At 41.1% G+C, this 14,259-nt stretch overlaps 2 protein-coding genes across 3 annotated transcripts in view; one reads left to right on the top strand and one right to left on the bottom strand.

The window, feature by feature from the left end:
* Positions 1-9,223, top strand: part of LOC101467844 (A-type voltage-gated potassium channel KCND2) — a 35,652-nt gene extending 26,429 nt beyond the window's left edge. The window contains exons 4-7 of one of the 2 annotated variants that reach the window (XM_004567746.4): positions 300-398; positions 1,531-1,629; positions 2,678-2,898; positions 7,613-9,223. In XM_004567746.4, the coding sequence (XP_004567803.1) occupies positions 300-398; positions 1,531-1,629; positions 2,678-2,898; positions 7,613-7,787 (594 nt within the window). In that variant the 3' untranslated portion in view covers positions 7,788-9,223. The remainder of the gene's footprint in view (positions 1-299; positions 399-1,530; positions 1,630-2,677; positions 2,899-7,612) is intronic. The other variant, XM_004567747.3, reaches the window with a different exon arrangement.
* Positions 3,782-6,405, bottom strand: LOC143419399 (uncharacterized). The gene is made up of 4 exons (XM_076885935.1): positions 6,244-6,405; positions 5,182-5,330; positions 4,324-4,488; positions 3,782-4,246 (listed from the first exon to the last, which is right to left on the bottom strand). Exons 2-4 carry the CDS (start codon positions 5,236-5,238, stop codon positions 4,157-4,159), a joined length of 312 nt encoding a protein of 103 aa, XP_076742050.1. The 5' UTR covers positions 5,239-5,330; positions 6,244-6,405; the 3' UTR covers positions 3,782-4,156.
* Positions 9,224-14,259: the final 5,036 nt, after the last annotated feature.

The raw sequence follows: 14,259 nt of genomic DNA, 5'->3' as shown, positions 1-14,259 counted from the left end.
GGTGGGAGGGGAACGAGGGAAATAAAAGAGCGAATGACAATGACAGAACAAATGATCTTCAGAGTATTGTGTCAGCAGCTTTTTCGATAGCAATATGTGCATTTCTTTCTAAAAGTGTTTGCTAAGGCAGAACTTCCTAATCGTAGATTTGGGCATACCCTTTCTCCACTAAATACTGCGGCTGCCGGGGCGGGTGGAGAGGGCGGGGTGGGGAGGAGGGGTGGTGGAGGAAGACGTAGCCAATTAGTGTGACGGACAAACTGTCAGAGGCTAAAACAGAGGTCTGTTTGTTCAAACAGAAAACTCGCCTCGCTAGAATCCGTGCTGTGAAGATTCGAGGCACTAATGCCTATATGCGCTACAAACAAAATGGGCTCCTGATCGACTCACTGGAGGAGGTAAACCGGATTGGGGGCCAAGCAGCGGCTTGAGGGTGGGGGGTGGGGGCTGACTGACCGGGGCCTCGCTGATGCTTGCATGTCACTCTGCTCAGGGGTGTGGGTAGGGTGGTCGGGGGTGGGGGGGCATGCCACCACACACTATACACACACACACACACACACACACACACACACACACACACACACACACACACGGGGAAGCTTTTCATGCTGTAACACAGGGGCTGCTGTCATTCCAGTGCTTCAGTGTGATCGTCCTCTCTTACATCAACCCTCTCAGCTGCAGCATTGACATTCCTTGTCAACACTCCCTCTCTCTGTCCATGCAGCAGGAGGACCAGGCAGGCATACTTGCCTTCTGGTGGAGCCTCAGCCATTACACTCACACTTACTCATTAACCAAGCTCTGCATGTCTGTCCAACAGGGTTTGGAGGGGAAGGAGGGAGACAAAGGCTTACATGACAGTATGTCACCTGTGGAGGCTGTCCGCTCAGCCCACATCTCCTCTAAACTCTGTTTTGGTTTGTTTTTTGTTGCTGTTTGATTTGGGGAGGGGTTTTTTTGAAGGGGGGGGGGGGGGGGGTGTTTTTTTGGATCTGCTGTGTGTTTTGTGCGTATTTTCTAGAGCATCCCAGGTTGTAGTGCAGACTAATACAGCATACCGTCCATCCCAGAGCCGCGCAAAGCTTCATAAAGTGTGTCTCATATGTGTGGTGACATTATGGTGCAGAATGCTGTTGCTGTGTTTGGTACGCTGTGTTTGATCTGTGTCTAGGTGTGCCACTGCTGCCGCATTGAAAGCGATTTCACCTCGAATTGGACTTTTCCTGCTTCTTATCATCAAATTTGTGAAAGAATAAGAAAACCAGTGTTCTCAGCGTAAAGACGCTGCGATTAGTCGCAGTTTCTGTGCACCCACCCCTAAAACGTCGCCGTGTCACTAGGTTCAGTGGACTGGCTGCCATGCTACAGATCAGCATTTCAACTCTCGGTGCTTTTGCGTCCTCGCCACTACATCGCCGAGCTACTTGCTGTTGACTGTCTACTAGCAGAATGTAACCCTGCTCATCTACACTGCTGTGGTTTTCTCTTTGTTTTGTTTTGTTTTTCTCTTTTAACTCTATCAAGGCTTCCAAGGAGGCAGGACAAGCCCTGGTGGGGAAGGCCCCCAGCCCTCCTTTCGAGAGCCAGCATCATCATCTGCTGCACTGCCTGGAAAAGACCACGGTAAAAAAAACAGACAAAAAAAATCTTAGAAGACCTTAAAGCCATGTCGATTGGAAGATGAAAGCTTTGGTACTTTTCATTTTTTACTATCTTGGTAACAGACTTCACACGGTTTAAAATAGCTCTCTGTGGGGGGGAAAAAAGCTCCTTTCATTGCATTACTCCTACAGTCTGCGCTGTATCATCAGTAGTTCCAACCTGTTACAGTGAGTTGCAAATAGAAACAAAGTGACTTTTTTTTTCATCTATGCTCAGACTGTACAATCTATTTCCTGTTCAGCTAAGTTAAAAATAGCTTTAAATGGGGCTGGGAAATGTTGAGTCCCCGAGCCAGCGACATGCTAAAGATACCGTGGCTCTGCCATCCACAAGGATTATTTCATCTGAACAAACCGGCGTACTTCATTTTACTGTATCAATAATTTAGAGATGCAGGGGCCTCTTTTATTCTTTGCTCTGACATGAGGTTTACACTCGTGCAGATCTAAACTCTGCAAACAGACGTATGCAGGGAGTGAATCAGTTTTTCATGTCATGAGATGATCCCTCTCCTATTAACCGGCTTGCCTCTCATCTGGGAAAAGTTCCAAAAAATGGTTTCACACTATTCCCGTGGCGATGAAAAGGTTTACATCAGGTCTTTTACAGTGTGCATTATAGATAACAGACAGAGAGCAGACCAAGAGTGACAGAGGTGAGCTATAAGATTCAAGGCACGGCATCAGATCTTGCACAGCCGCTCTCTGCCACCTGCTGGCGGGGCCCGAAACACACTTGAAGGCTGACCTTCAAGTTCTGCTCGTTTTTCACAGCGATAACAGTTGTGAATGTTCTCACAGATGGCACTTAATATGGACATCTGGGCCAATATATTTCTATTCCCTTGATGATTCATTTTCCAATTATTAAACAATTTTGCAGTGGATTCTGTTCAGTCTGTTTAGGCTTTACTGTGAAACATCTTTACTCATCATTGAGCAGAGCCAATCATCGATGTAATAGAGTGATTCATAAGCAACACTGAATCCAATTTTATTTCCTTCTCCAGAATCACGAGTTTGTGGACGAGCAGACCTTTCAGGCAAACTGCATGGAGGTCTCCGTAATGAACAAGTCCGGCTCCCGGACCTCCTCCGTGTCCTCGTCTCCGCACGGCCTGGGCTCATGCTGCTCTCGACGCCATAGAAAGAAGAGCAGCTTCAGCCTGCCCAGCACAAATAACCAGGAGCTCAGCACCATACAGATAAGAGAGAGGCCAGTGGCTAACAGGTATGTAGTCTCTCTGACTTCACAGTGCTTTTTGGGATGCTGAGAAATTAAATGAATGACTTGTGTGTTTTTTGATTTGATCATACATCTACAAGTGATGTCACCTCTTCCCTCCTCAATAAATGTGGAGATATGCAGCAACAGCAAAGAGCAACAAATGAACAAGCAGCTACAAGCACAAGGAAAGAAAAAAAAGATCGACAGTACAGCTGGCATATATACAGTATGTAGGTTGTATTGACATAAACGCACTAACGTGCTGTAGTTAATGCTGTTATCCCAGCACAGTATTCCTGTTATCTCGGAATAATCCTCACTGTTTTTCACTGGAACTGCTTCCTGCCTAATTGCTCTCATGAAAACTGTTGAAAGCACATTCAGTGGATTATGCACACTCAGAAAAATAAAGGTGCCAACTGGAACCAAAAGTGGTTCTTTAGACTGATGCCATAGAAGAACCTTTTTTGGTGCCACAAAGAACCTTTCAAACAATGGTTCTTTGAAGAACCATTTCTTTCAGTGGTTCATTGAAGAACCTTTAAAGGTTCCCCAAAGAACCATCAAGAAATGGTTCTTTGGGGCACCTTTAATGGTTTTTCAAAGAACCTTTTTAAAAATGGTTCTTTAAAAGAACCATTTTAAAGAACCTTTTTTGAGTGGTTCTTTAAAAAACCATTTTAAATCTTTCAAAATAAAATGCATCATAAATTGAATTTGAGTAGGGTAAAATAAATACGAGCACAGCATAGACATATATTAATGGTTTATTGTCATTTTGTAGTATACCAAAAGACAAAAAGGCATTTTAACCCTCAGCACAACATCACTACTAATACATGTCACATATTAGTGTTTTAAACAGTAATAATAAAATATATTTGCTATACTATAAATAAATATATATAAATACTATAGCTACAGATAACACAACAAATAATACATGTATTGTTTAATTAATAAAACATCAGAAAGTGATAAAACACATTAGAAATAGAAATAGCTTCATAACAGACCAATAAATCAACACATTATCAGCAGATGTTTGCATGTTCAGTAAAAATATTTCAACAAGTTTATGATTAAAATGATCAATGAACTTCAGCCTTACGCTATGTAATGTACGTTTCATGTTGTACTCATTGTCCTTTGTTAGTCCAGTTTAGGACAATGTCTCTGACGTATGTTTCATATCAAATATATGTCATATCAAAACAAGCCCACACCTGCAGTTGTTTCAGTTTTTCACTGGTGTTTCCTGTCAGCTGGTCAACCTCACATCCATATCAGCCAACCAAACGACAAGCTCCTCCCTTTGTGCTTCAAATCCCTCCCACTCTGAGACAAGGAGCTGAAAGAGAGAGAAAAGAGTCAATTATAAAGAAGAGAGAGAAGTGAAACCCTCCTCAGAAGGTCTGACTCGCATACCTGCAGTTGACCTGTGATGGACTCCAGTTTGGCGTTCACGTCATCCCTCGCCGATGCCAGCAGCCGAGTCTGCAGGGTGCCCTGGAAGAGCTGAGTTAATGTTCGACTCCTCCTGGTCAGGCTCTCCAGCTGGATGAGCCGAGGTCTCCCCTCTCGCCGCTGCCTCTGAACACAGAAACACAAACTGCATCTGAAGCAGGAGGTGCAGGTTTTTTTTGCTATTCTTTTCTAAATGCAGGCTAGATCACGTGGAGGTATTTGGAAAACTTTTTTGGCCAGTGGACGACTGTTGTCTTGCAGAAAGTCAAATCAAACATATGCGATACACAATCAATTCACAAGAACACATTATAAAAAATAAGTCCAGTTCTTGCCTGATTTCAAATGAATTCTGCATCAAAACAGGGTGACAGAAGTAAAACGAGTGCACAAAGCCTCACTTTGTACAAGCCTGCTATTACAGTTTTCCTCTATGCAGACGACTTTCCTGTTTTCAAGGCACAACTTGGATCTGCTGTACGAATCTTATGGATACACACTAAATGAAACAATAGTGTGCACGACTCCAGATTCTGATCCCTCATCCTAATATGGTCCCAACATAGCAACAGCAATAAAGCAAATGTTGAGGCTTCAAGTCCATAAACCAATGGCTGAAGTGGGTTTTATCATAAGGGTGATAAATATACAGATTTCAGTCTGTCTTAGAGATTTGATGTTCATTTACCTGCAGATGCACTATACGTGCCTGCTCTATGGTTTTTCACAACATTTTGCACATCACTATTTAATACAGGAAGTACGTGAACTAAAACAAGTCATCTTTCTTTGTGAGAGGACCATATTAATGAAACAAACCTCAATGACATCATAGGGAGCCCTAAAGATGCTCCTGCTGCTTTTCTTCCTCCTCATCCTAAGCTTCCTTCTTCTTGTCCTCGCCTTCCATCCAATTGTAATTCAACCTAATTGTGTTTCTCCCCCTCCTCTTCCTCATTTTGTTGGAGCTGTGAACACAATTAATGTGAATCTGGATTAATTTGTGCAAACAAGAAAAATCTACAGCTTTTTGGTCAGAGGTGCTCTTGTGATTTAAGCCGGGTAGAGTAGATTTATGTGTTGATGCTACCTGCTTCAGCTCTGGCTGCTGAGTGATATTTACACCCTGGCTGGATTACAAACTTTAACCATGTGCTGAACTTTGGCCCGGCGTTGATACCTCTTGTTAGTATAACGACCTCTTCTTAGCTTGTATGTATGATGGTGGATAAATGAAATATACAAAAAAATTAACTATATTACAAAAGAACATCTATCTTGGAAACATCAAATGACCGGAGCATAACTTGTCAACTAGTCCGAAACTAACTTATGCAGGAACAGTCAAAGACACACCTCCTCATGTCACATTTCTATTCATTTCTATATAATTCGATTAGACAATAAAGAGTTATCTAATCTAATTATTCATTCAAAACTCTTATGCATAGCTGTATTTTATACAGCTCATACAGAATTCAAAGTACAGGTTCATGTGAGTATTTAATGTACGGCTCAGATCTACAGAATTTCAGAGTTTCTAGAGCAGACACAGAGCTCACGCCACAACAGGCTTCAGGCGCCATTTTAGTGACTTTAACAACATATTAATTTTAATTTCGGTCTAGCTGACATTAGGTTATGTACGCAGCACGCAATTGAACCACATATTTTAGAAGCCAAAGGTTCAAATTAGCTGGGAGCAGCTTCACTTAATTATAACAGTGGTTTTGTTAGGAAAACAGTTGGATACTAAATTGCGTTGACCTCAACGGCTAACGTATCTAGCTAATCGCTACTGTTAGCACAACATTAACAGCAAGCTACAATGACGACTAACAAAAACAAAACAGTAATAAGGTTTTAATGAAAATGTTTTACCTTTTCTAACAGTCCCAGAATCCACAGCTTCAAAGTCCAGCAGGTACTGAAGACTGTTATCCGTTTCGCTGTCACCGTCCGTGAGTTTTTTTTTTCCCGAAAGGTCAAGGCCCGCCGCTCGCACACTCTGTCTGCGCATGCGCATCCCAACGACTGACCCCCTCCGTCCGCTCCCTGTAGGTTATAGTATGACGTGTTCTGACGTCACTCTCTCTCTCCCTGTCATTTATTTGGCTCGAAACACATATTAACAAATTGCTCAGTGATGAACAACTACTCAGATCATTTACCTAAGCAGTGCGCTTTGTCAAAACGAAGTGTGTGTTCATTACACTGACATTCTGTTCTGCAATTGTTATTTACTTGTATTTTATAATTTGACTTTACATACTGCTGGGTGGTTTGTAAAGTTTATTATTATCATTATGCTATATTTTCAAAAATATATAATAATCTCAAAAGTAATGCCTTGGAGTAGAAAATAGTAATGCTTTATTAAAATTTAAAACTAAAGTACAGTATTTGAATGTGTGTATTGTGTCTACTGTTTGCAAATATTTCTAACTTTTATTTGAATATTCAGTTTCCTACCATCTTCTCTTAAAGGGTAATTGCCAGGTATCCCGCCCTTCCCCTTTGCACACACATGCACACAAAGAAAAAACACAGTATAATTCACAGCCTCATTATAGTGAATAAATATTTATGCCATTTACACCATCAAACTTAGATTGCTAAGGATAAAGAACCTTTTGTTCTTTAAAGAACCATTTGTAATAGCTGAAGAACCATCCACAAAATAAAAAGGTTCTTTGACGTATGATGGTTCTTTAAAGAACCATGAAGACATCTGAAGAACCATTTAAGAACCATAATTTTTCTGAGTGCAGAGTAACAGGTCTTTTTTCTCCCCCCCTGTGAGTACCACAAATTAAATACCCTTCCTCTTCATTACAACGGGTGGCAGCAGATTCCCCTGAGCAAACCCATTCCCATAGGCAAGTACAATATAAATGATCTGCAGTTCTTGTTACTTCAGAAGGTCAAAAAAAAAAAAGAATCTGCGATTCCAAACTGGGTGGAGTAGTCTGGTGCTATTGCTCTGAAAACGTCTACCGTGTGTGGAACATCATTTCAGTATTTACAATAAAGGACTGTTCTCGGACAGTAAATTAAAAATGTAGGATTTTTACAGCATACGCATCACAGGATGAACCACTTCATAAAGAGGGCGTGTATTCATGCCTGTATACAATCCTCACTCGTGTATACGTTGTACAAGAACATATTAAATAACAGGTTTGTGCCGTGTACATTTTGCAAGCTCAGACCTTTCAGCCTCTTTTAATTCCTTTGTTTTCTTTCACAGTCGCGCCAGCCTGAACGCTAAACTCGACGAGACCGTGCCCTTGAAATGTGATGAACCTTACATCACTCCCTCCATGGTCAGCTTATCTGCCCCGGTGGTGACTTCATCAGACGGGGACGGCTCCACCACCACAGCATACTCTCAGAGCAACATTGTCCGAGTATCTGCCTTGTAGATGTCACGCCTATCTGGTCGGCTAACTGGTCTCAAGAAGCACCAGATGCTGAGGAGAGGGACCACCGAGCATCAACCTGCCATAATCTAAGAAGGATTATAAGATTAACAGAGGTCGAGGGTTTTTTTGAAGTTGTTATCTCATCTGATGTCAAACTCTGCATGGTATTAGTATGATGTGGACAGCTGCCTTGGAAGTGAACCAGCAGATCTTGCTCCATCAAGCACAGCAAGAGCAAGGAAGAGGGCGAGGAACGCGTGGTCATCGTCGTTGCCTAAAAATACTGAGGAAAAAAGAAAAACAACTTTATTTTTGATTATGTAATGTAGTCATATTTGTTGTCTATGATTTAAGGAGGAAATGCGGATGTTTAAAGGTCATTCTCGATGGCCTCTGATGACAAAGCACACATATTCATTGCCTGAAGGCGATCTTTGTGAATATTAAATCAGTCTCCTTTACACATCGCGGGACATTCGTTTCACTCACTGCTTGTTACATCGATTGTTTTGAACCCCAACCCCCTTCAATGACATGTTTTCTAACGCTCCCCTCACTGTTGTAAATTCCAAAAATCGTACATCCACCAGAATGGATAACTGTTGTGAATATTCATTAACTGACTCATTAACTAGTTGAAAAACATCGCTCGATGACGAGTAAAATATACTACGCATCCTGACCATGTTTGTGAAATGTGCAAAGTGAAAGTCAAATGACGAATTCTGTGTTAGCTTACATATTTGACATCCTGATATGGATCTGTGTGACAGCCGCTGTCGTTAGTTAATAATTGATACTGAGAACTATACAGGGTATATATTAGTTAGGTCACAAGGTAGAAACATAAGTCAATGTTCTCGGCGGCACTTAACTAATACTAACCCTAATGTGGACACGTGGTATTTGGACTGAAAACTATATGAGAGAGTTTTGAGCATCAATCCCAATGACTTACCAATTCTTATGATATTCAAAAGCAAGCCTCAGTGGAGTTTACTGTGTCAAAGGGCCATTTTGTACACTTTTCATGTTGTAAATATCTCAGTTAGGACTTTCTCAACCGCATTTGAAGCTGGCTCCTCTCTTATTTCTAGATTTAGTTGACACTTGTTGGCATTCTCTTTCTGTCTGTTAACTGGTTGAATTAAGGATTTGCATGCTCTCATTGCCGAATTCTGTTTTATTAAAGTATGTCTCTGCTTCTTGTTGGTTTGTCAGTAAAAACGAGATTGGTGGGAAGGAAACAAGTGAGCCTGGTATGTCATGATGTAAATTCTGCTTTTAATGAAACACAAGTCTTGTCACGGACCACATATGTAAGCGGCAAGGGAAAAGGGGACAAATGATCACACACATTGTGCATTTGGTGCAGTGGATAGAATAAATACTGTAGCTCTATGGAAACATCCATTAAATGACCCATGTCTTTTCTTTTCTTACAAAAAAAGAAAGAAAATAATTAGGTAGATGTGATAATGTTTTTTTCACGACCACTCAAAGAGCATCTTTTATAACAGAATGGCATAATAATTAGGTGCTGCTGGAGGACATGTGAAGACCTGACTGGCCCAGCGGTGGGTCGCGGCTGCAGGGTCTCTGGAGGCAGACTGCAGGCCTCTGTGATTGTTTGACAGAGAGCGCAGCACCGACCTCCCCTGCAGAGCTGATTGCGTTAGTCCAGGCAGCTTCTCACAGCATGCACTGCCTCTGCTCTGCAGTGTTTAGTAACTGCTGAGAAGTCAGCCTGCATAAAATCTAAGATAACGCAGCGGCATATAAAATAATAAGCTTCTTATACCCAAATAAAAAAAAGGAAAAATCCCACTTTGACAACTGGGATTTAATTTAGTTAATATTTGGACAATGACTAGACAAACGTTATTAAATTCTATATTCACTTGCACAGCGAATATGAATACAGTCATTGGGTCTAGAGCCACTTAAAAGATGTTTATAGGGGTGGAAAGTCTATCTTTTCTTATGAAATATGGACTTCATCCTGTTTTTCAGCCGATAAAATTCTGAAGAAAACTGAGGGTTTACTGCAGCGTATATGATTGGGTCACTTAGTGACGTGATGCAGGCAACAGACACTGACAGGACCTCCATGTCTTCAATGATAATTATCTGAAAAACAATAGGCAATTTTAAGAATTAAGAGATCTTTAGATTAACTTTGTATAACACAACAGAGATTTTCATGTGAATCCCATTTCATTTACATAGCACTAAATCACAGCAACAGCCCCCCCCCCCCCCCCGACGTGTTTTGTATTGTAAGGTAACGACCCTGCAATAATAGAGAGAAATCACAAGCCTATTTCTGCAGGCACTTACCTGTGAGTTTGTGTTTTTGTGAACCAAGTAATTCACCAGGATCGTTGTGATCAGTGGTAACCAGAATAAGAGGAAGGTTAGAATTATATAGCCAGCACGTTTAGCCATTTTGCCCTCTTTCTTTTTGTTTGCTCTCTCTTTACTTGCTTTTGAAGGCATCATGCAAACAGCCCCTTCTACCGCTGCAGGGAGTTGCATTGCTTCTGTTTCGGGGACGTTGCTTGAGACTGGAGGTGAAGCGGTCACCTGAGCCTGTGAGGCAACAGTCAGTGTTTCTCCTTCATTGTTGTTTAGGGCTTGGTCAGGCTCTGTCAGTAAGATAGTAGTAGACTGAGAATTTACATTTGGTGCAGGCAATGATGGGGGCTGCAGGAGGCTGTTTTCTTTGGATTCTTCTTCAGACTTCAGTCTGTCTTTGGACTGTTCCTGTGTGTTGAAACTGACTGACGCCCGCTTTGTGGTTAAGCTCTTAACATTTGAATCAGCATCTCCATTTGACAGATTCACTTCAACCTTCATGACATGGGGGTTTGACTGCTCTGTTTTTAAAGGTTTTTTCTCAGTAAGCACTGTAGCCTGTACTGGAAGGGGCCGAGCTTGTTTTGTTTCTGCATTGCTCATCTTCACTGTATCTTTAAATTCTTTCTTATCCTCTGAATTGATGGAGACAGATTGTACTGATTTTTCTTTGGGTGAATTTGATTCAGCTTGTGTCTGAGCATTGCCTAAGCTCAAAGTGGGGTTTTGCTCAAATCTTCCACATTCATTTTCCACCACTGCGGCTTTTTCTGTCTCCGGCTTCTCTTCATTTTTGTCTTTTGTAGCAAGAGTAAAAGTACCTTTGTCAAATATTTTACGGCTGTGTGATCTCACCAGGGCAAATATGCGAGCGTAGAATCCAATGATGACACCAAAACACGCTGCCCACAGTGGGAATAGCATGTAAAGCCCAAATTTGTCAAAAGAGAATAACGTTTCTCTCTGTTGTCGTTGGCATTTCATATGCAAAGGTGAGTCCCTCAAAAATATCACACAAAAAGCAGACACCAGAATAGCGAAGGTCCATGTGAGAGGAATCAGCGCCTTAATTCGCCTTTTCCTTTGATTGGCTTTGAAGGGCTGTGCAATGGCCTGGTATCTCTCTGCACTTATGCACGCCAGTGTTAACAACTGGATACAGCAGCTGAATGAAAAAGAGGCCATTTGTACATCACAGATGAAACTGTCCACTTTTCTGTTTCGATACACACTCACAACGATGGTTAAGAGAACCGGGCAATCGATTACACATCTCAGAAAGTCTATAACAGCCAGACTGACCACCAGCGCGTTATTGGAAGTTTGCAGGGACTTTTGCCGATACACCGCCAGTATGACAAAAACATTTGCCGCAGCCCCCACAACAGAAGTGCTGGAGAGAATAAAGCTGTTCGCCAGCACAAATGCGATTTCAACGTATTCCTCCAAGGCTGTATTGTTCCCAGAGTCTAGTGCAGGTGTGGGCTCGCCTCTCATCTCTGGATTCAAAGAGCCAACATATTTAGTTCTTTATCATCACTCTTTCCACGCTGACCAAACGCACGTCAAGCCTGCGTCCCTTATCGCCACTGAATGAATAATATTAACTGGTAAACCTGTAGCTCAGACAATTTGCGCCAAAGAATCCGCCCTTTTCATTATCACTCGACAGCACCGGCGGGTCACCTGGGAGTCCTCAGTGTTCACATTCATTAAAAGCTCTGCAGTGTATTCACAGCAGAGACAACTGGGGGGAAACGATGGCTGTTAATTAAATAGCAATTACGTCACCATTGTCTCAATCCTGATATAACTGCAAAAAAAACACAAAAAAACCAGGCAGGGGTTCAAATCTATAATGCGGCGATGATGACGGCATGGCACTGTAATGCACAGGATACTGTGCGCATATGTGCGAACTGAACAGCTGTCCGTGTCATATTAATACAGTGCACCACAAAGGTTAAAAGCTTTGCATTAAGCATGCCAGATGGATGACTTGGGAGTTCTTGAATTGGCTCAGGATATAAAGCGAGCAATGCTGCAGGATTATTGCACGACACTGTGTAATCCTGTTTGGAGATAAAGTGTGAAATGCTCTTTGCTTCAAATATGCAAGCTATGGACTACACCAAATCTGGGATTAGATTAATATATAATGCATTTTGCTTTTGATCATTAACATATTAGGCTGATCAAATATCTTCCAGTAACATATGGAATCAAATCAGAAGTTCTGGAAAAGAACAAAATCAGTTATCGCACATCTGACAATATCTGGACGCCAAAGACAATGTGCAGCTTATAACCACAAGATAAAAGATCAAAAACACTTTATTCCGAAGCAGATGCCCATCTGCAATATTTACAGCGCACCAAACAGGTGGGTGGGAACAATGTGAGCAAGAGAGCGAAACAGATTCACACTAATATAACAAAGCTTACATACAGACAAAAAAAAGACAATGTAAAATATTGTAGCAGAGCACTAAACAATTACCTGAAAGATATCACTCAGCTGTGCACAGTGTAATGTGATGTAATGTGACGTGTAGATTTAATTTAAAAATACTGCTACAGTTTTATAACTACAGTGCGCCAAAGGGGAAACTAGCTCTTTCGCCGTGCTTGTGGCTGTTCCTGAAGCCTGAGACTGAGTGGCTGGATTTCATTGACTAGGACCACTGAAAAACTGATCTGCTGCTCACAGACGGAACGGTCCAGCTGCTCAAAGCTGAAGTTTGACTTGTCACATAGTAATTTTTGAGTAAAACTAATGATGGATTGTTACAGTGATTGATTTAAATGAATTATCCTGTTTGTTAGCACCAACTCAAGAGTGAAAAAAAATTCTCCTCAACTGGGTGCTTTTACTCCATCGTTAATCAGCAATGCATTTTTCTCTTCGTGACTCATCGTTGCTTCAGGAACGTGTCACGTGGGACACGATGTCCTGCCTTTGAATCAGACCCAGAGATGTTATTATGTTACCCTTCTCTGAACCGCCTAATGCCCCTTTGAACTGTCTACACAGACGAAAAAGCACAAAATAATACAAATGAAAAATTGCCAGACCACAGAGCAGGCTAACCAAGTAAAATGAAAGTCTTTTACTGCCTGACTGACTACTCATTGTTAAAACATGCACAAGGTGAGCTGTGCAGCAAGCTTGCTTAACAAGTGCACCGAAATTTCTCATGTTTTCCTAATGCGATTTTGTGGGTAGAGAAAAACTGATTTAAGCACATTATTTTTTCTTTGCTATTTCCCTAGAATAAAAAATAATAATTTTACCGAGTACATTGTGTATTCACAAAGGCGCTCGACAAAGAAATAATGCCGGAGCAATGTTTTTGTGCAGCAGACGTTTGGAAAGTGTGAGAGTTGGGAAAAGGAAGGACTTATTGCATAATCCAAAAACAAATAAAATTATTTGACCAAGCTGTCAGTATTGATTAGACCACGGAGCTGGCTACTGTTGACTTTAATTCAAATTTTTTTGTTGTTGTTGCATAATGCTATCACACAGGAGGATGGTGTGCTGTATAGTTTCCATAAAAACAGATCACCTATTCCCAGAACAGTCCTCCTAATGTAAAAAGGGTCACACAGTCTACTATATGCATGAATTAACAATTCATTACCCAACAGTTCAACAATATTAGGAAGAAAAATAGGAAATGACGTCTTATATGAGTAAAATGAGTAGAAAAAGAGCCACTGCATTAAATTTATGCAAAAAAAAGAAGAAAAAAAGTCTAGGATTTCAGTTTCCCGCAGTCTTTCTCTGCAGTCTGGGTGTGTTTAACCATCCTAGTGTGTTTAAAAATGGAAAGAAATTGAAAACCACATACATTTTTTATGTAGTGTATTTCTGTTTGTTATATATCTCCTTCAATTCATAAGTAAAAATCATTACTGGTTTTGTTAGTAAAATGTTACAGATCAAAAGAAGAGACTACAAAATAACCACGCAATATAATATTCTAGTCAGGAAAATACATTTAAAACAAAAAAATAACACAACATTTACATGGTATTGGGTTGCATTACAGCATTTTATTGTGAAGTTTCCTGTTTTTTTGTCCAACCTTCTGAATATCCCTGTCAGCCT

This window comes from Maylandia zebra, linkage group LG7, assembly GCF_041146795.1.
Source record: "Maylandia zebra isolate NMK-2024a linkage group LG7, Mzebra_GT3a, whole genome shotgun sequence".
Lineage (NCBI taxonomy): Eukaryota > Metazoa > Chordata > Actinopteri > Cichliformes > Cichlidae > Maylandia > Maylandia zebra.
Note: the sequence above shows the minus strand (reverse complement) of the source record. Positions and strands in the feature narration are given on the sequence as shown.

Excerpts from the sequence above, each read along its gene's own strand:
- LOC143419399 (XM_076885935.1), bottom strand. The coding sequence starts at position 5,238 with ATGAGGAGGAAGAAAAGCAGCAGGAGCATCTTTAGGGCTCCCTATGAT. Across the intron at positions 4,489-5,181 it reads CTCCCTATGATGTCATTGAG|AGGCAGCGGCGAGAGGGGAG; the intron begins GTTTGTTTCATT and ends TTCTGTGTTCAG. Across the intron at positions 4,247-4,323 it reads CCATCACAGGTCAACTGCAG|CTCCTTGTCTCAGAGTGGGA; the intron begins GTATGCGAGTCA and ends TCTCTCTTTCAG.